This window comes from Mastigoproctus giganteus, chromosome 10, assembly GCF_048544385.1.
Source record: "Mastigoproctus giganteus isolate SK-2022 chromosome 10, ASM4854438v1, whole genome shotgun sequence".
NCBI lineage: Eukaryota > Metazoa > Arthropoda > Arachnida > Uropygi > Thelyphonidae > Mastigoproctus > Mastigoproctus giganteus.
This window is the reverse complement of record NC_143584.1, coordinates 169,773,562-169,796,555: the sequence shown is the minus strand read 5'-3', so window position 1 is coordinate 169,796,555 and position 22,994 is coordinate 169,773,562. Positions and strand designations below refer to the sequence as shown.

The 22,994-nt window shown below is 34.5% G+C and overlaps 1 protein-coding gene across 1 annotated transcript in view; it reads left to right on the top strand.

Annotated features, from left to right (window-relative positions):
- The window catches only part of LOC150079474 (little elongation complex subunit 2-like), a 162,053-nt gene that overhangs the window by 38,446 nt on the left and 100,613 nt on the right, over positions 1-22,994 (top strand). Inside the window, exons 6-8 of the mRNA XM_090382392.1 lie at positions 2,211-2,348; positions 5,523-5,676; positions 19,090-19,915. Of these exons, the coding sequence (XP_090238518.1) occupies positions 2,211-2,348; positions 5,523-5,676; positions 19,090-19,915 (1,118 nt within the window). The remainder of the gene's footprint in view (positions 1-2,210; positions 2,349-5,522; positions 5,677-19,089; positions 19,916-22,994) is intronic.

The following is a 22,994-nucleotide window of genomic DNA, read 5'->3' as shown; positions in this document are numbered from 1 at the left end:
TACGGTACTAAGTACTATAGGTTCTAACACCTCTTGTGTTTGGGATTTACATAAAAAAAAAAAATTAAAATTAAAAGTAAGTTGCTACAATGGATAAAAGGATGGTTGAGTGGGAGAAGACAGAGGGTGGTAATCAATGGGTGCTGCTCTTCGTGGACTAATGTTATTAGTGGAGTCCCACAGGGTTCGATATTGGATCCTCTGTTGTTTTTTATATTTATCAATGATATTGATGAAGGTATATCAGGCTTAGTGTCGAAGTTTGCGGATGATACCAAGGTTGGCAGGGTTGTTAATGACAGTAATGGCAGTGTGCTACTGGAACAGGATCTAGATAATTTGGGCAGATGGGCTGAGAAGTGGCAACTGAAGTTTAACTTTGACAAATGCAAAGTACTGGATATGGGTAGAAGTAACCCCAGAGAAACATACCAACTGTGTGGTACTACACTTAAGGTGGTAGAAAATGAAAAAGACCTGGGAGTAATTATACAGTCAGATATGAAGTTTTCTGAGCAGTGCAGACAGGCTGCTAGGGCGGGTCATGGGGTTTTGTCAATGAAATATAGGAATTTTGCCAGCAAAGAAAAGGAGGTGATTGTCCCTCTGTATAAGGCAATGGTCAGACCACGCCTTGAGTACTGCGTACAGTCCTGGAGGCCTCATTTTAGGAAGGATGTAGATGTAGAGTGTGTACAGAGAAGGGCAACAAGATTAACAAGAGGAATGAAGGGATCCTCTTACCAAGAGAGGCCTAAGTTCTGCAAATTGCATTGGCTGGAGACTAGGCACCTGCACGGTGATCTGATTGAAGTGTATAAGGCCTTGAATGGGTTGAGCACGCTGAATACTGTTGGGATCCTTCCACTTGTTCAGATTACGAACCTAAGGGGACATAAATTCAAATTAAGAAAAAAACAGATGTAGAATAGATGTGCGGAAATTTGCCCTTAGCCAGCGGGTGGTTAATTGCCGGAACAAACTTCCATCTGTCGTTGTGGAAGTTGATAGGTTAAATAAATTTAAGGAGGAACTGGACAGGCATTTGGAGGGAATGGTGTGATTTTTTTTTTTTTTTTTTTTGGCTGATGCTGCATTGAACTCATATACTTTCTTTCTTGCATCACATGCCTCTACTATTACTACCACTGCTACTACCTGGTATCTTGTTGTGAAGGTAGCCACATTTTTTTTTTTTTTTTTTTTTTTGGCTGATGCTGCATTGAACTCATATACTTTCTTTCTTGCATCACATGCCTCTACTATTACTACCACTGCTACTACCTGGTATCTTGTTGTGAAGGTAGCCACAATATGAGATAAAATCAAACTATACCATTACACTACTTATGTAGTTAAATTTATGGGTAAACTGTGGTATATTTACACCGATATTATATAGTTAAAAAATTATATAACATTATAGTACAGGTTAGGGCAAAAGACTCGGGTTTACTTGGCTGTGAGCAAACTTGGTTTGCTACAAATGCATCAATCTCGTATTGTGGAGGCACCTTCACCAAGTTACTCCCATATTGCACTATGCATTTTAAATAAAAAAAGCACTGCACCAGTGAAGAAGTATATAGCTATTTATTTAAAATGCATGCCATTACCCAGACTGCACTTTCGATCCTAGTTGGGGCCTTGTCAGTGGGCAAGTAGATCCATGTACTTATCCATGGATTGAAACCATGGTCTGTCATGCATTTTAAAAATAGCAATATGCTTCTTCACTGGAGCAGTGTTTTTTTTTTTTTTTTTTTTTTTTTTAAGTGTATAGTGCACTGTTGGGGCAACTCTTGGCAAAGGTGCTTCCACAATATGAAATTGATGCATTAGTATCAAGCCTGGTTTGTTTGCCTCAATGTACAATTGTGAGACTTTTGTCCTAAGCATTTATTTGATTTTAAAAAATTATATTTTAACATTAGTACCACTGTAGAACACCATTTTTTATTTGAATATAGAAGTCAGTTGTCTTCATATAAATGAGTTTATATACTGAACAGAAAATAATGCTTTGTGACTGGCTAACTATCATTAACAGGGAGCATATTTAAACATGGAGAATTTTGTTTATGATTTTTGTTCAACTCACTTCTTTCTTTATATTGTTATTTATCATATCTATAATTTTTTTTTATCACATATTCTTCAGCAAATTTTAGATATTATGTATGAATTGATAACAGTCCTTATTTATTCAGGGCAGAGTTCCGCGTTTGGTTAAACCATCTCTTGATTTACCATGTACAATGCCCTTAGATCATCAGAAAATGTGTAAAAGGTTTCCACCTGCTAGAGGAGCAAACAAAAGGGGACCACATCTTCATCCAGCAAAATTGGTAAGTTTTAACTTAAAATCAAATTGTTGGGTCGCTATACCGCTCTCCATTTCCATCATCACCACCACTGTGATATAAAAACTATTTACTGTTCATGAACAAAGTGGCCCAGTCTTTCCTTGCTGTTTCAAAATCCTTAAAATAAATCATATTATCGCTTTTTATTTACATATAATTAATTATTTTAATTATATGCAAAAAAAGCAAGATGTCCAGCTCCTCTAACAGTTTGTATAGTTCTTCTTTGAATTTATTCTAACTATCCACTTCCACAACACCAGATGTAAGTTTGTTCCAACAATCAACCACCTGCTGGCTGAAGGCAAATTTTCACACATCTGTCCTGCAACCATCTTTCTTTTATTTGACTTTATACTTCCTCATGTGTGTAATGTGCAATCTGCACAAGAGACAGGATGCCATCAGCATTGAGCTTACTCAATTCATCCAAATCCTTAAACCTCACTGAAGCCTTTGCCAGTAAGAGCACACTTTTTGTTCCACTCACTAATCTCATTGTTCTTCTCTGCACCCATTTCAATAGATCCACATTCTTCCTAAAATGAAGTCTCCAGACCTTTATGCAACACCCAAAATTTGGCAAGGCCACATTTTGGATATTCTTGGAATGCATATATTAAGAAAATGCTGCAGTTTGTTATTTATCAACTGATGCCAATCTAGAATGTCCAAGAAAGTTGCTTAATTACATAAAAGTTATATTTAGAAATGGGAACTACAATCCTGCATGAAAAATACAAAGATAAATTAATGACAATTGAGCAAATGACTATGGATATCTGTAAGGAAGAGAAAATTACATAACAGTGTGAGAAAATGAACAAATAGCCTTAGGGAGTAGTATAGTTGAAAAGGGAGTTCGACAAGGAGACACAATATCTCTGAAGTTGCATACTGCTGCCCTTGAAGAAGCTTTCAGAAGATTGGACTGGTCGCAGAAAGAGTCAGTGTGAATGGAGAGTGCCTAAACCATTTACAATTTGCAGTTGGCATTGTAATCATAAGCCACGATCCCAAAGAATTAGAGGAAAATCTTAATCAGTTATGCAGAGTTATAAGGATTTCGGATTAAAGATGAATATGGCAAAAACAAAAGTAATGATGAACAAGTATGCCACAAAAAGGAATATAATCATTTAAGGAGTGGTAATTGAAAAGTGGACTCATATACTTATCTGGGACAAGTCATTAGCTGTAATAATGATAAATGGTTGGAAGAGATGAATAAATTTTGGATGGATAGCATTCAGGAAATATAGTCACATACTGAGGAGCAATATCCCAATTTGTCTGAAACTTAAAATAATGAACCAATGTATACTCCCCACCATGAATTATGGAAGTGAAACTTGGGCACTCACCAAAAGAATGGAAGAGAAGCTGAAAACCACCCGGCGAAAAATGGAACAAATTATATTAGGAATCAGACTGTTAGATAAGAAGAGAAACATGTGGATTAGGCAGCAAATACAAGTAAAGGACATTCTTATAAAAACTAAAGAACTAAAGTGGACTTGGGCAGGACACATAAGCTCAAAGACATGATGATAGATGTACTAAGAAAATAACAGAATGGTACTCAAGAGCAGCTAAAAGAAAACCTGGAAGACAACAACGGAGATGGGCAGATGAAATTCAAGAGTTTGTGAGTAGTAAATGGATGGCCATTGCACAAAACAGAAGGAACTGGAAAGTTTCTGGAGAGGCCTTCATCTTGCAGTGGATTGAAAATGGCTGTGATGATGATGGTAGTTGAAAAGAACTGTTTTTTGGAATTGAATACTTTGGTAATACAAAAAGCATTTTTTGTATTGGAGATTGTAGATTATCCAAAGAGCTGTATCAGGAAGGAATTTGTATCACTGAAAAAGAACAACTAATGCAGAAATTAAATTTGGATAATAGATTTTCCATACATTTGTGTTAGAATTTCCATTACCTTTTTTTTGATTGGAGTATTATGAAAGCCAAAGGTACAGACAATTTTATCACATACAACAGAGTTAACAGATACAAACCCATCTGAGAGGAAGATGACAACTTTTCCCTTGACCATTCCTGCATATTCTCCAGAGACAGCCATGGCAGAAATTTGAAAATTTCTGGTGACATTTATCATGAAGAGGACTAAGGACAGTACGTATTTATTCGGTAATGATAAGCTGGTGATTTAATGTATTAATTTTTTATGTTAGTTTTTCATTGCATTGCATTGCATGTTGTCAAAATAGAAAAAAAAAAAAAATTTGAAGGACAAAACTTAAATTGAATATTATATAATTTTCTGACCATTTTTGCTATACGAATCATTCAAGGTTTATTTTTGTAGCAACACATATTAAGAAGAGGACTGGGATCTTTTGCCTGCAATATAATAAAGGAGAGGGATACTGTAGCCTCTATTATCAACTTTGTGTTTGAAGAGTGAACAGATGTGCACTCTGGTGAATCAGCACAGCAGTACCTTTTGAGTTTTTAATAGATAATGGATTTGTAGGTTGACTGTATGGACAAATGTAGTCATTTCTAAAGAGCATAAGGCCTAGTGCTGTCTCTGGAGGGATAATCACATCCCCAAGTGGTTGAAGGAAAAACCTAATGCAAAGTAGCTTTAGTTTATAAAACTGTGTCAACTTTTGTTTGTTAAATTCATGCCTTATAAAGTATTATTTTGAAAAATTATGCAGTTATTATTCTTTCATGAAATGACCTGTTATAAATATTCTCTTAAAAAAGTTGATTATAACAGGTTGTCAGTGTGCGAGTTGTGTAGCTTATCACATTAATATACTGCTTAATGAATGATTTATTTATTTACCTTAAATAAAGTATTTGTCAGTTTCAGAATGTCTTAATTCTGAATTGTTTTATTTGGATATTGTGTTTATCAGTTTTGCACAGTCTTCGATAGCAGTGTCGAATTTTTTATATATTCAGTATTTATATCTGATTACCACGATGTAATTTTGAGTAGGTTGCATCTCTTAACTTTTTATGTGCACTATCCTATCTTCATTCCTTAAAGGGATTGCACTTTCGAAACAGTGAGAAGGAATGCAATCTTTGCATTTGCATAACTTTTAAAAGATGAAAGAAATATTAAAGGTTTCCATTACTTGCTATTTAAATTACTTTATTATCTATTTCCTTTAGCCTCCTAGTAAAGATTCAATTGCTAAGCAACTTGCAGAAAAACATAATGCTGATATTATTCTGTCTCTAAGCGGCTTTAAAACTTTGCTGGACTACCAACAAGAAAAATCTTGGGAGCTTCCTGTATTTGTGGCAGTTATCACCAAGCACGATGGTAATAAACTACTTTGATTTTTTTGCTGTCATTGTTTATAATTTAGAATCTTTGGTACTAAACATGTTAAAAAAATAGCTTAAATCACTTTAAATCAATTTTCTTTGTATCTTCAAAAATTCTTCAGAAGTGGTAATGCTGTTTTCTCTCTCATAGTACCTTATAATATTATTATGATAATTCTAATTATGATATAATTAGAACTATTCAGAATATATTGTTGTGAATATTGTTATGATACCGGATTAAGATGAGGGACAAGATGAACTTGATTTAGTCTATCAGCTTGAGACATATTTAAATATGCAGCATTTAGAAAACAACCTTGACCAATTGACAACAACTTATTTCAGTAAATTTGTTCCATTGTTAATTTGGCTTTTTAGAGAACCAAATGTCCTGAGGGCATAAAGCACTTTATATTTGAATAATGCATCCTTAATTTTTAAGCTTAGCCATGTAATTAACACTAATTAACACTTCGTTTTAATATTAGAATTATTGTCTATTTTCAAGAAGGAAAAAACTTTATTCTGAAAGGATTTTTTAAAATTATTTTCTTTTAATTATTATAGCATTAGACTCATTTCTGTTTCTGCAACCATTTTATAAAATAAGAAAACAAACTGAACAGAATCCATATAAAAAGTTTATTTCTCCTTATACAGGAGAATTTTGTTAATTTTTATATACTGTAAACAGTTTTTGGAAGAAAACAAAAAACAGTTTTCACTTGAAAAGATTTTACTGCAAGCTTAACCATCCCATACCTTATAGGCAGCATAAGATACCATAAAGTTCCCTGCAAGACATTTGTCTTATATTCTGTGATTCTGTGATTACTAGAAGTGAAAATACACATTACCACAGAAATGTGTATTTTCACTTCTGTAACAAAGCTGCTTAATGGAAAACAATATCATGAAGAAAGATCATTAAGCAACCATGAGTGTTGTTACAAGATCCTAGTTGTCTGAATCATCAGTGAAAAATGCTGTTAATTATCCAAAACAGTATCAGTAATGTGCCCATCGAAGTTATTGATTTACGTAATAATAAAATGTAACAGACAGTTCGGAATCCATCAACTTGCAGAACTTGACACTTGTATGGTCCTGTTTTTTTTTTCTTTTTTCTTTTTATGAAAACCCCAAGCACGATAGGTATTAGAGCCTGTAGTACTTAGTACCATGCACTGGTTGAAGGTTGAAAGAAGATACTTGTTGACATTAGAACACTGTTCATGAGCATTTGTGGTACAGGAGAGTGTCAGTAAGATGCATCCAAAAAAACTTGACAGTTGAAAACAATTTCAACTTTATACACAAAAAAACAATGTGCATTCATTTTTGCTGCAAGAAACCTTCGTGCAAATCCAGCACTCCAACTTAACAGCTAACAATGCCAGTATATACTATATGGATCTTAGAAATCATAATGATATTATGGATTACAGATATTACTGGATATTATTATTATTATTATTATTATTAGCCATATGGTACAAGGAAGCCTGAGGCTTATGCTGCACCAGCCAAAAAAAAAAGAAAAAAAATTTCCCCGAGTTACCCTGAGAGAGAGAGAGAAGTAGAAAGGAATCACCAAGAAAGAGAAGAATGATGATATCTAGCTCAGGACCCTGGGTTTGCCAAGCCCATACTCACCAGATGTGAACCCCCTGGTTAAGCATATGAATCTTTGAAATCTACATTCTAATATGATTTCTATATTTAGAAGCCAACTAAACATCACAACTTCTTTCAACTAAAACTAAACTGGATTCTTCCAAGCATCTAGAGCAGATCAACCTACTTTGCATCAGTTATTTAGACCCTTATAAAAAATCCTTTGAATCTTACAAGGCTGCTGGCTCGATCACATTCATTATAGAGCAGTATGCATTGCCCTAGAGGTACACTGTGCATCCTCATTAGTTTATTTGCTGAAGCATGTCAATAACTGTTCTTTATCAGAAGACAACTAATATCATGTTACTCATAAAATTAGGCGCCTCCGTAGCCAGGTGGGAAGGAGCAGCAGTGCATAGCACACGCTTCTTGATTAGACCAGGGTTCGAGCCCATCACCACCAAATATGGAGGATGCGGAAAGGTCAGAGAATGACCACCGCATATCCCGGAGCAATATGGCCTTAATTGCTAATGCTCCTAAAAACCAAACAAACAAACAAACTCATAAAATTAGATCCATATCTGATCACTTAAGCTGGCTGATAGTTATCTCTTGTCATTGAAATTTTCACCTAAAAAATAAAACCCAGTTGCATTACCCAAAGAAAAGATCCTGCATCTGTACTATATCTTAGAGTGGTGGTTGGCAACCTAGTGGGTTTGATTTCCACCTTCATAATGCTAGACAACATCGCTAGCAGATTAAAAAAAAAGTGGAAAATTGCATTTGAGTACATTTATTATATAGTCATAATTTTTATATTTTGTTTGAGCATAGAATATTAATGGCATAACATTTTTAAAAGGCAATATAGAAAAACAAAGAAAATATTATCTGCTATATAATACTATTAAGAAACATGTAAAAGTAATAAAAATAAAATCCATTTTGATTTTCAGTTTATTTTTTTAAGAAAAACATTGCTCATCTTGCTGCTTTGTTTTTCTGTGTTTTTGCATTTTTGGTTTATCAAAATTCACAGACAATTAGCCTTTTAATCTCATCAGTCAGACTCTGTGGGCCAGACAAAAAGGACCTGTAGGCCACCAATTGCCAACCCCTACCCTAGAGGATCAGTTTCACAACCTGTATTTCAGTAAATGCACAGGGTAGAGAGCAAAATGTACGTTAGAATGGCTATGGTTTTTCCTTGACTAAACAAACACATTCACAGTTGAACAGCAATTCAAAAAGCCTTAAAGTTATTGAAACCTATCTAACTAGTGAAATTTTCTCACACTTTTAAGTGTGTTCAAATTCTGAAATATCCCATGAACATCCCTCACTCAGTAATAAGGTAGCTAATCACCTCCTTGGCTTTAACTGAGCTTGAGAGAAGCATACATTTTTGCACTGCCTGAAAACTGGAAAGTTCATATAACAAGCCCTCCAGTAATATATTAAAAATGCCATTAAGCCAGAAAAACCCACAGAATTTCAGCTATCAGTATCATCGCGAATGCAATAAGATTGAGTTTACTACACGTTTATAATAGATGCACTAGTAACGAATGGGCCTGGTGTACTGGGGTTCATGGTTTTTTAATAACATACACGTATAAGTTATAAATCCAGTTTATAAGTTATAAACTGGATTTATAACTTATACGTGTATGTTATTAATAGATGCACTAATAGAAAAGCCCAATAAACCAGAAACTGTAAATTTTTTTTATTGTTTTATGGTAGTGACCTCCGAAAATGTGCTTTAAAAAAATATCACAAAGGTGTTCAAAATTGATTCTTATAACTGAACATGTGATAACGATGAAAGTGTACTGCATTTTAATGATTTGAATTGGTTTTCTGAAATTTGATTCTATAAAGTGGCTGATTCTACTAACTAGTGATCAGTGGCAGACTGGTTCTAAAAATATTGGTTGCCAGGAGACAAAGGGGTCCACCCACAACTATAAGGCAATCATTTAATTTTTATAAGAAATAAATAAAATTTTCAAAAAATACATAACTGGAAAAAAGGTACAATTAAAATTTTTACGAAATAAATGTATATTTTTTAGTAATTACAGTGTACATATATTGTACATATTACTGGCAGTATACAGTAGATACTAAATGTAAATACAGATTGTTATAATTTATAACAATCTGTATTTGTTATTGAATTATAACATTCTTGCTGTGAATGTTATCAAATGTTCTTATCTGTTCCTTCAACTTTGTTGTAGCTGAATCTACTAAACTCCATGCAGTAAACATACCTAAAAATTCAATTATAACATTGAATTAAAAAAATTTTTTTTTTTTTTAAATTTTAGATAAATGGTGGATATTTTTAAATAGTTTGCTTGTACTGAACATTTTACACATTAACAGGTAATTCAAAAGCATATTTCATGCAGTCCACTATATTAAGAGCAATCGTTTGAATTCACTAGATGATTGTGCGAATCTGTCAATAATTGCTTCTGCATCCAATTCATCTAACAGTTCCTTTGCAATGGATAGCAACATGTATGATTCCAAGTTCTCCTCAGACAATGAATTTCTTAGCCTTGTCTTTATGATCTTTAGCTTTGAAAATGTCCTCTCACATTGGACTTGAGTAACTGATGGTGTGACTTTATAAAGTTCATAAAGGTTATCATATGCCTTTTCATGAAGTCTGTTGGATGCCAGAATTTTTAGTACACATGATGGGCAAGTGCTACAATTTTTGCAACTGGAATCCATATTCTCACCATCGTTAAACAATAGCTTTAATACATCAAAGTTCGAAGCAAAAGAAAACAATTACAATATTACTTGATCTTTGTTGATTTGTGAAGACAGCTTAATAATACCTTCCAATGCTTCATCTTCAAGGCCCTTCTCTGCAATAGTTTTAAACTTTGCTGGGTCCAAGCAGGATAAATCTTTATACGACTTTTTGTGTTGTACAAAGTGTGAATCTAGAGACTGGACAATGCAGTCCATTATTAGGTTAAACACATTTACTTGAAAATCAGCTAGAGAATCTGAGGAATCTCTAGCTGAATCTCCTCCATCATTGATAAGCTCATCTGCCATTCTTTTCTTCTTCCTCTGCCTCTTAACTGGCAATGCTATTTCCAAAGAGTCAATTTCCAATGTTTGATTTTCATCCATATTCAATTGTGAAATCTTGTCATTACATTTATTTACAAATTCCATTGCCTTGCTGTGAACGTTATCAAATGTTCTTGTCTGTTCCTTCAACTTTGTTGTAGCTGAATCTACTAAACTCCATGCAGTAAACATACCTAAACCACTTGTCTGTAAATAACTTGATAACGGGGCTGTAGTTTCAAATATATATGAGTAAGTAAATGCTGTCAATATTGTTTCAAACTTTACAAGACTTTGAAGTAAAACATTTGCTTCTTGTTTTGTTTTTGCATCAAACTTGCCTGACTCTTGTATCATTGATAAGCATGTCAATAGATTTACAAAAGTACTGACAGCGGCGTCATCAAAACATCCAAATATAGTTGTTGCTGCATTGGATTTTCCTGACCATCTTGTCTCACCAATTAGCTTTAATCATTTCATTTTTTCTTGTCCTAGATGTTTTCCAACAACTTCTATCCATACAGCCATTCTCTTGTATGATGTTTTCACAAAAGTTGCTAAATTCTGGAGCAAACTGAAAAAAGAAACTGCAAGCACGCAACATTTTGTTGTTTCAATTATCACCAAATTCAAGACATGGGCATAGCACCATATATGAACATGTTGATCAGCCACATCAGTAATTTTACTTTGTAAACCATTATACTGGCCATGGTAGCTTGCAGCTCCATCTGTACTATCAGATAAACATTTTTTGGGGTCAATTTTAAAATGCTGTAATGTTTCAGTCAATAGATCACAGATAACACCTTTAAGCACATTCCGAATAATAATGCTAAACTGATTGGTGGATGAATTATCTTGTGTTGAATTAACTTGAATAGAATAATATTTTTCTTGAGAAACTTCATGACTAATTCTTTCTTGTATCATATTCTTCATAATTTGGATTAACATGTTAATAGTTGTTTTACTCAGGTATGTAACAAGTCCACCACGGCCTTTACTTTGAGCCTTTCCTTGTTGTTCTAATCGTTTGATTCTTTGTGTAGACTTGTTTTATACTGCAGAAATGTGAGCTGCCATAATGGGGGTCATATTTTGCCATCAACTGCACTGTAGCTAAAAAATTGCCATGATCCAGAACTTTATTATCCAGATTGTAGGCCGATTCATTTCTGTGACCTCAAAAAGGAAGTGCTTGCTTGTCTAACATCCTTATGATGTCTATAATCCTCATGACAATACTCCTCTGCTTCAACACTTTTCTTTTTAATTAGTGAAGATGCAAAAAAATTATCTAAGGTGCCATCATTAACCACACTGATAAATTGCTGAACATTTCTGACATGTGTTGTCGATTCGTGCAAAGCCAAGCTCTGGCTAATATGCCTGTAGTCACTAAAGCCACATACAAAGGGTGATGGATTACAAGCGTTGGGAGATTCAAAGACCAAGCAGTATGAACAGTATAAGCACCTATTTTCTTTGTTATATGTTAGCCATTCTTGGGACCGAGTCATTCATAATTTTCCTCTCATACAAACAAGCATCAAATGGCAGATCATCAAGTGGCTGAAATGGATGTTCAGCAAAAAACTGTTTCATATTTGCTCATGATGGATATCGGAAGATTCCAGCAGTTGATCTTTCATTTTCTTGTGTAGGTTCATTTATAGGATGTGCTTCAGAAACCAAGTCATTTATGCTTGAAAGTATATCTGATTCCCTGTAACTAATTGTGAAGCTCTGTGTTCAGATGTTGCAACTACAGGTAGTACAGATACCGGAACAATGAAGCCAGAAGTAGTACTGGGCCTGGGTTGGTGAGTAAAGGATGCTATTGTATTTGTCTCTACATTCAAAGTAGCTCTTTCCTGTTCTTGTAACTCACAATACATCATCACCATGAGTATTGTTTCTTGCTTCTTGATATTTGTTGCAGAACTGTACATTGATGTGGATGGCGGCTGTGGTATTATAAAATCTGTAATAGACCTGCATCGCTTGGCTGATTCCTGCCTTTCTGCTTCTTGTCGCTCTTTGCATTTCAGTGATCCAAATTTATGCTTTTTCTTTTCCACTTTTCCATGCTGGTAGGGGTAATATTCCTGAAATTAAAACTTAATTAAAAATACTCCACGTTGGGAAAAATTAACACCTACAATTAAATGTTGAATCCAACATTTGCCATGAGTTGGCTATTTGTACGTTTGCATTTGATAATAATGAGATTTTATTATTATTGTGTTGCTGTATTCTGCATTTTGTTTGTAAACTGTTGTAGCGTATTGTAGAAAATTTCTAAGTACGGTAGCGAGGTCCATTATGTATTTCTGCTAGAAATACATAATGGACCTCATAATGGACCTGCACATAATGGACCTCACTGCAAGAACACATCAATGGAAATATGTTTTATAGATGCATCTATAAAACATAACAACAATTTTAACAATCATAGTAATTTTAACTGTAGAGTAAATAAAAGGTATCATTATTTATTGAACTTGCATTATGCATATATATTATTATTTGAGACTGCAGCTTAAATATATTTACTACCTAGTATTTTTATACTAATTTTATACAATGAAAGAAAATACATTATATTTAAATTAAAGGCATAGGGCCACAGTATACAAAAAAATATTAATTAAATACATACCTTTTATAAAACACAAAACACAGCAAGCACAAGGTGAAGAGCTGATGAAGCACACTCAAACTGAGGCTGACGCAATGAAAAATATTTGCTGTCTTTGCAATGTATGCAATAGCTAGATACAAAGTTGACTCCGGTTGCACGTCATGATCCCAGGCTGGGGGATTCCCAGCTAAGTTTCATTGTGCAGTCGCAGCAGTAAAGATCCGAGCCTATATAACATATGCGTTGGCCTCACATAACCCGAATCAGAATTATTTTTTCAGAGTTATTTATTATATTCTTAAATATAAAGTATCCTCAAAAAATGATTTTATTAAAATAGTAATACAAAGTAAATTTTAGTTGCATACAGTAATAATATTGGAACTATTATTATATTTTCAAGCTACTAAAAGGTCATTAACATTTTTAACATATTGTCTAATGTTATTGCAAGGGGGCCCACTTGCCATCAGGCAAGCTCACACCCTGACCAGTCCGTCACTGCTAGTGATCATGTTAATCAGCATATAATTATTTCACTTTAAGTTGGGCCTACGATTGTCTCCGACCAGACTACATGGTCCTTTGTTGAAGTGATTTTTTGTGTTGTATGTATTTGACATAAATTTACTGTATTGAATTCGTGTATGTACAACGTTGTGTAAACTGATAAATCACCTTTTAGAGAGATAAATAGCTTAGTTATATAGCGAAAATTTCAACTTCAGAGATCCTGGAAGAAATGCAATGGTGTCTCTGGAATGGATTAATGTCATAAAGCAGGGGTCCACTATATTACAAAAGGACATGTCTTGCTATCATTGACATATTATATAATTATTATATTATCATTAATATCGTGTGGCGCCTCCGTAGCCAGTGCATAGCACACACTTCTTAATTAGACTGGGGTTCGAGCCCGTGACCACCAAATACAGAGGATCCGGAAAGGTCAGGGAATGACCATTGCATATCCCCGGAGCAATATGGCCTTAGTTGCTAATGCTTCTAAAAACCTAATAACAAACAACATTAATATCATGTCATCAGTGCTTTCATTTAGTGTTGAAGAAGACAATTTTTTTTTTTTAATTATCTGGTTGTTTTTTTAATTTTTCCTCTTCTTTACATGTATACAGGGTGTCCCAAAAAAACCTGGACAACTTCATAAATTCTTTGCAAGTTTATTACAAAACAATTTATAGTCCTCGATAGAACAATTCAAGTTTTTTTACCTACCATATTAATAAATTTTCATTTGAGACACCATTGTACATGACAGAATGCCTGGATCAGTAGTCACTATAGCAGCTTTAATTCTCATTTGCAGTTCCACAACATTGTGCACCTTCGTTCTGTACACCATATTTTTTCATATAGGCCCACAGAAAAAAATCTAGTGGGGGTAATGGCCCGTGAACATGCTGGTAATGGTATTGGACTACCACAGCCAATCCAACTGCCAACTCCTCGGCTTATGTAATACTCGACTTACAGAAATTCGACTTTACGTAAGTTTTCGGGCTTTACACACTGTCAAAACCCAATGTGGAGGCATGCCATCTTGCTAGAAAAAGACAGTAGGTTGAAGTTCATCCAGCTGTGGGAAGGTGTAACTCTCAAACACATCCAAGTATGTGTTTGCATTCACAGTATGTTCATGAAAAAAGAAAGAGCCAATTACACGATCGTGAAGAAGTCTACACCAAACATTTAACTTTTTGCTGCCCCATACAACATTCAGGTTTTCCAAGCCCCAAATTCAAACATTATGCCTATTTACCATTCCCAAAACATGGAATGTGGACTTATAAGAAAACACAACCGGCTTAAGAAATTTTCGTCACTATCCATATCGTGAAGCATATTCAATGCGGGCACCTCCGTAGCCAGGTGGGAAGGAGCAGTAGTGCGTATCACATGCTTCTTGATTAGACCGGGGTTCGAGCCCGTCGCCACCAAATACGGAAGATGCGGAAAGGTCAGGGAATGACCACCGCATATCCCACAGCAATATGGCCTTATTTGCTAATGCTCCTAAAAAAAAACCAAAACAACAACAACAACAAACAACAATATTCAATGCAAATTTAAAACACTTCAGTTAGTTCATTTTCAGATTTCAAGGCCAGCATGAGCTGTAAGCTTTAAATATTTGTGCATGACTCTGTATACAGTTGATCTTGATACCTGAAGTTCCCTGGAGGCAGTTCGGATTTATTTGTAAGGACTCCTACAGACCAGTTAGTTTAACTTCTATTCGGGGTAAAATAATGGAGTCACTGGTTAAAGATGCATTGCAGGATCATCTAGACAAGACTGCAGAAATAATTCAGATACAGCATGGGTTTGTTAAGGGAAAGTCTTGTCTGACAAATTTGATAGGATATTATGATGTTGTTACAAAGGAACTGGATGCAAAAAATTAATTTTGATATCATATACTTGGATTTCAGGAAAGTTTTTGACGTTGTTGCACATGGAAGACTACTGTAGAAATTGGAGCAGAATGGTATTAAGGGTAAATTGCTACAATGGATAAAAGGATGGTTGAGTGGGAGAAGACAGAGGGTGGTAATCAATAGGTGCTGCTCTTCGTGGACTAATGTTATTAGTGGAGTCCCACAGGGTTCAGTGTTGGGTCCACTGTTGTTTTCTATATTTATCAATGATATTGATGAAGGTAATCAAGCTTAGTGTCGAAGTTTGCAGATGATACAAAGATTGGCAGGGTTGTTAATGACAGTAATGGCAGTGTGCTACTGCAACAGGATCTAGAAAATTTGGGCAGATGGGCTGAGAAGTGGCAACTGAAGTTTAAACTTGACAAATGCAAAGTACTGCATATGGGTAGAAGTAACCCCAGAGAAATGTACCAACTGTGTGGTACTGCACTTAAGGTGGTAGAAAATGAAAAGACCTGGGAGTAATTGTGCAGTCAGATATGAAGTTTTCTGAGCAATGCAGACAGGCTGCCAGGGCAAGTCATGGGGTTTTGTCAATGATATATAGGAATTTTGCTAGCAGGTAAAAGGAGGTGATTGTCCCTCTGTATAAGGCAATGGTCAGACCACGCCTTGAGTACTGCGTACAGTCCTGGAGGCCTCATTTTAGGAAGGATGTAGATTTGCTTGAGCATGTACAGAGAAGGGCAACAAGATTGGTGAGGGGAATGAAGGGATCCTCTTACCAAGAGAGGCTTAAGTTCTGCAAATTGCAGTGGCTGGAGACTAGGCACCTGCATAGTGCCTAGTCTCCAGCCACACAGGGTTGAGCACGCTGAATTCTGATGGGATTCTTCCACTTGTTCAGATTACGAACCTAAGGGGGCATAAATTCAAATTAAGGAAAGACAGATGTAGAATAGATGTGCGGAAATTTGCCTTTAGCCAGCGGGTGGTTAATTGCTGGAACAAACTTCCATGGCGCCTCCGTAGCAGGTGGGAAGGAGCAGCAGTGCGTAGCACACGCTTCTTGATTAGACTGGGGTTCGAGCCCGTCACCACCAAATACGGAGGATGCGGAAAGGTCGGGGAATGACCACCGCATATCCCTGAGCAATATGGCCTCCTAAAAACCAAATAACAACAACAAACAAACTTCCATCTGTCGTCGTAGAAGTTGATAGGTTAAATAAATTTAAGGAGGAACTGGACAAATATTTAGAGGAAATTATTGTGTGAATTTTTTTGGCTCATACACTTGCTTTCTTGCATCACATGCCACTACTACTACATTCCCTGCACTTGTTCCACATCTTCGGCACTTGTGCAAGGATATCCATACTCTTTTTTTTGTGATTGACATTTCTCATTTCATAAGCTTTTGATGCCTCTCACAAATGCTGGTATGAGATAGTGGTTGTTGTCGGTATTTTGTTCAATAATTACTTTGAGTTTGAATGTCAGATTTTGTCTCGATAAACAATGTTGCACATTGAAGCTTATATTGAGGAGACGCCATTTTCATTTATGCTACTCTAACATGACACAAGCACCACCTGTAATCACTTATAATATAAAAAAAAAAAAAACTTTTTTAATTTGTTCTATTGGTGGCTGTAAATTGTTTTTTAATAAAACTTATTTTTCTTTTTGTAATGAATTTATGAAGTTGTCCAAGTCTTTTTGGGACACCCAGTATTTTCTAAAGACTAATGAATTTTATTGAAATTTTAATTCTGAATTTAATTCTATAGTAATTTAAATGTTCACTAATAGTTCTGACATATACAGCCATTTACATAATACTTGACTTACAGAAATGCAACTTTATATACGTTTTTGCCAGCCAGTGCAAACTTTAAAAAAATCGTGGAAATGTATTTTGCATCCATAGGAATAAATGGAGGTATCATGAAAATATCATAATTTGAACCTAATAACACATAGTTTTTTTTGGTAATTGATTCCAAGACCTTGGAAGTTGAAATTTTCGCTATATAAGTAAGCTATTTATCTCTCTAAAAGGTCATTTTTATAATGGAAATTGCACTACACTTTCATCGTTATCATATGTTCCGTTATAAGAATCAATTTTGAATGCCTTTGTGATATTTTTCTAAAACACGTTTCTGGGGGTCACTACCATAAAACAATAAAAACAATTTGCGTTTTCCGGTTTATTGGGCTTTTCTGTTAGCACAATCTATTATAAACGGGTAGTAAACTCGATCTTATTGCATTTGCGATAATACTGATAACTGGAATTCTGTGGGATTTTACGTTACGGTATTATGGTGAAATGAGTTCCCCTTCATTGAAATCTTCAGTCATATAAAAAACATAAATAAATTTTTAGAATCTTCTCTTCATTCCCTTTTTTTTTTTTTTCTGTTGTTGCCGCATTGGCTTCTGTGGCCATAATGCACCTCCCAAGGTTTTTGCAGTACTCTGATCCAAGCCCAAGGCTGGATTCGAACCCCGCGACCTTTGGGTTGCTAGGCAGGCACATTATCCATCCGGCTAGCCTGGTCGACATTCCCTATTTACTTATTACAATGGTGAAGGAAAAGGGATCAACAGAAAGTGCAAGATGGCAGTGTTGGGAAACTAAACAAAATTGATTTAGAAATGAAAATGATTAATTAAGAAGTACAAAGCAGGACGAAGTTTGTCATCTATTGCATGGAATTAGGTCTCGCTGCTTCAACAGTGAATACTATTTTAAGGGACACTGCATGTATAAAAGAACATGTAAAAGGATCAATGCATTTAAGATCAACAGTGGTCACAAAACAGTATTTAGGTGCTATATTGAAGATGGAAAAGCTATTAATAATATGGATGGAAAATCAGATTCAGAAGCGAGTGCCCCTGAGTCCAATGCCCATTCAAGCAAAAGCAAGAAGTATATATGAAGATATTAAGGATAAGGACGGTGAACCCCAAGCCAAATTCAGTGTCAAGCAACTGGTGGTTTAATAGGTTCAAGCATCGCACTAGTTTCCAAAACATTAAAGTAAGCGGTGAAGTTGCCAATGCCAATTCTGCAGCTGCAGAGAAATTTTGTGATGTGTTGGAAAAAACCACTTCTAAATCTCCACGGTCCTCAACTTCCACAGCGGTTTGCTTATCAGGGGGAGAGTTTATTCTGACAACGATACTCGAAAGGTAAAACTTGCTGACGTTATGCCTGTCTCTTCTCTTTTCGTAATTTTGAAATTTTTGTAATTTGGTACACTTTTGTAATTTTTCCTGTGCATGAGATAAAAAAAATTGAATAAATAATTCAATTTACATTTTTGTTAAAATTTTTTTTTTGCTTCAATCAAATTCAACATGCATAGTTGCAAGTGCTGCATAAGCATTTAGGGAAATTCCAACACGTAAAATTCTACTTATGTAACGTTCTGTGTAATGCAAGCCTTACGTAAGTCGGAGGGTGGCTGTAGTTATGAGTTTAATGAATCTCACCATTTTTTATGATTTTCTTTAAAAATTTGAAATATTTTGATAAATATTTAGTTTTTTTATGCTTTATAACAAGAGAATTTATTCAGTTGTAAATTTCTTTGTGCAGACAATGGAAAAGAAATCTTCTTGAAACAGATATTTATAGATAAACCTATTCCTCCTGGAAATCTGACAACCAGACAGAAAAATGCTCTTTACCACAAGTATGCAGTGAAATTGAAGTTTGGGCATTTTACTCCTTCCAAGTTGATGAGACTGAAGACACCTATTGAAGATGAATGTAATGCTCTCAGTGTAAGTGAACGTGAAAAGGATTGTCATGAGTCCCGAGAATTGCCTGTTCTAGATGATGACCTCTTCGGCAAAAATGATGAAACTGTGTGTGATATGGAAACTTTTGGCATGTCTTTTAAAACAAAAGAAAAGGTTCCAAGCCTTCATTCTGGTGTTGTACTGCCCCCTAAAAATGGCAACAGTCAAAAAATTACAGATGGAAATTTGCCAAATGCTCTTCCCTTCAAAGTAGATCAGGAAGAAAAATGCAAAATGGATGATGCTAATTCTTCCCTGCTAGAGCAAGATCTGAACTTATCAGAAACTTCATCCTCTGTTTTTGATACATCAACTGCAACAGTCGAAGATATAGAAGAAAAGAAAATAAAAACTGAAACTCTGAATACAAAAGAGAAATCTTATGTGGCTTTTGAGGATGAGAAGGAAGATCAGAAGAATGTTGATGTAAAAAATGAAGCTAGTAAGACAAAAATAAAATCAGATCTGTGTGAGACAAGTTTATCACCACTTGACAAGAATTCAGATGATGGTAATTTAAATACTGTTTTTGAACATGATATGAGTGAAGACGAGAAGAGTGGTCTGAAGGTCAAGCAGAAAGAAAATCCCATTTGTAAGGAAATAAAAATAGAACAAAGGTAATGAATATTTTCTATAATTTCAGTTAGTCTTATATGTCTACATTAAAATTCTTTCCGGTGATATTTATTCTTTAAAAGTTACTTGCTGGAATGCATTTATTTTGATTCCTAAAATCATTTTATTTTTTAAATCTCAGCTATTTCAGAAGCTATCTTGTAGTTAAAGTAAACTCCCAGTTATCTGGGGGGGGATTAACTGGGTTGCATGGTTTTATCTCTTGGAAGCTCTGGTTTTCCCTCCAACAAAGCAGACAGGCAGTATACTGATGCCTCATAGCTTTAGCTGCTTTGAAACTTACAACACATCATCACCACCACCACCACACAATACTCATAAATTTCTCAGAAACCTTACATCCATCTTTGCATCCTGCTTACTAGCTTGCTCTAGTCATATTTCCTACAATAGTCCTTCACTTTTGCTATTGTACGGTTAATTTTAACATTCTTTTCACTTTTTTTTTTTAAATTTGTGTCTATGTGCAGCCATCATGTTAAAATTGAAAAGAGCTATTCACACATAATACCATTGCAGGAAGGCCAACTAAAGGAAAAGGCAAATTTTATTGTTTTCTTTTTTTCAAAAAATAATATGTATTGTTACGTTTTTGTCACATTTACTAATTTATCTTTTGTTTTGAGGATTATCCAGAGTTTTGATTATACAGGAAAATTTATTTCCCAATCACCTGGATAGTCATGAGTCTGCTCATCTGTGAGGCTGCATGGCACAAATTTTGTGCCATGCAGCACAAATTTTGTGCCATGCAGCCTCATGGATGAGCAAAAGCAACAAAGAATGTCACCATGCAAAGAATTCATCCAGACTTGCCAAGACAATCCTAATTTCCTTGACTGTATTGTCATTGGAAATGATTGTTGGTTGTTTCAGTACAACCCAGAAATGAAGCATCAAAACATGCAATGTACTTCGAAATCATCATCAAGGCTCAAAAAAGTTTTGTTTACAGAATCTCAGGTTTAAGAGACGATGCTGATCATGTTTTTCGACAAAACTGTGATTCACAAGGAATTTGTACCTGAAGGGGAGAGTGAGGCAGTGCTGCATTCTATATACAAGTGCATTTCCTGAGTGAGGCTGCAATTTTGAGAGAAAGGCAGCTGGTTCTTGTTGCGTGACAATGCCTCTGTCCATTCCACACTTGTTGTGAAGATATTTTTGACAAAACTTGGCATTATACAGACCAACCATCAACTGTACTCTCCCATTGTAGCACCAGCAGACTTCTTCCTCTTTCCAAAAGTGAATACTGCCCTCGAAGAAAGAGATTTCGGGATGTTGAGGACAAAGAAAAATGTAATCGCTGAACTGAACATCATCTCTTTAGACACTTTTGCTTACTCTTTTCAGAAACTTCTAGGCTGTGAAAGTGCATTTAATCAGGGTGATTATTTTGAATAAAAATAAAACTATTTTTGAGCTCCACTTTTTGTTCTTTTTATTCCACCAGTCTGGGAACTTTATTGCCACACCTGATGTACAATAAAATCCCATTACAATTAATGAAGTTTTAACAAAATTCCAGATTAATTTAATTTCAATGAATAATGATTGTTTGTTTGTTTGTTTGTTTAGATTTTATTGGCGCATTAGCATCTAAGGCTATAATGCGCCAAGACCAGGTAATATATAAAAAATTTAAACATTTATCCTTTCAGTGACCTAAGTAATTAGGTCACCATGTTCAAATATATAATAAAAGCTTATCAATAAAAGAAATAACAATAACGTATAAATTTTAAATACGTGTAAAAACCTTTATTGATTTAAAAAAGCTAAAAACAGCAGACACATTGTCATTGTCAGATAAAATCTGACTGAGTGTATACGGCTCAGTCAGATGGTTAAAAGCGGTAGAATGGATATTGGTAAAATCTGGACAGTCAATTAAAAGGTGTCTGATAGTTAAAACTATGCCACAGGACTCACACATAGGAGGGTCATCAGCCCTCAAATGAATAATGAGATCCTAGATGACTTGCCTTGTTATTATGCTTTGTAATTATCATTGAATGAAATAGTTTGGCAAAAATTCAGTACAATGAATTATTGTCAAAGTTCCCCTATGCCTAAATGTGCTGGTTTACAACAAAAGGAATTTTTTTTTTTTTTTTTTTTTTTGGAACATTATGAATGGCACTGGGTAGTCCAAACTGTAAAGTAAATATGGTTTTGTGAGCCTTTGCTTTAAAAAAAATATGTAAGTTTTAAAAAATATGCCAAAGGAATTGAATATTACGCCATCTGTTTTCCACATTTTTGAATAACTCATATATACAGCATTCCAGCAACATTTCACAAAAAAATAAAAAAAAAATGTTTGATTAAGAATTTTTGTACCTGTAGTTAAATTAAAAAAAAAAAAAAAAATTGCTCAAATGGAAGGAAACATGAAAAACAAATTGCAGGCAGTAACTAAACAATCCTTGTATTATCATGATTTCAAGCAGCAAAAAAAGTTATCAGAATTAGTAATCAAATTCAACTTGGTTTAAGTTTAGCCTTCATATTTTCGACTGCACTCTTTCAATTCTCATATTAATGTAGATACAATATATAGTATGTTAATACAAGTTCTATCTACTTTAGTATATTTCTGAATTTGTGGTATTTCTAATAAATAAAATATGGTTTTAATGATACTCTCTGAACAAAATTTTTTTGCTTTTGTAGTACGTGGTTTATTATTATTATTGATTTTAAAGTTGATATTTAAGTAAAATAAAACAAAAATTAATAATTCCACACATTATAAAAGTGCAACAAAGCATGGCAGAATTTATTCAAACAAATAATAGTTCTTTTGAAATAATTTTCATGTTATTCATTAGAAGGAAATTTGGTATAATGAAATAATTCTGCCCCCCCCCCCCAACCATGAAGTTTCATGTAACAGGATTTTACTTCATATCAATATCAATTTATAGTGATATTGGTATTTATATTATCCCTCATTTTTCTCTAGCTTCTCTTGGCTTTTAAATTCAAATTTTAAGTTAATACGCTACCCCTATGGCATCACTATTAATGTCTAAAATTTATTTCTAATTTATT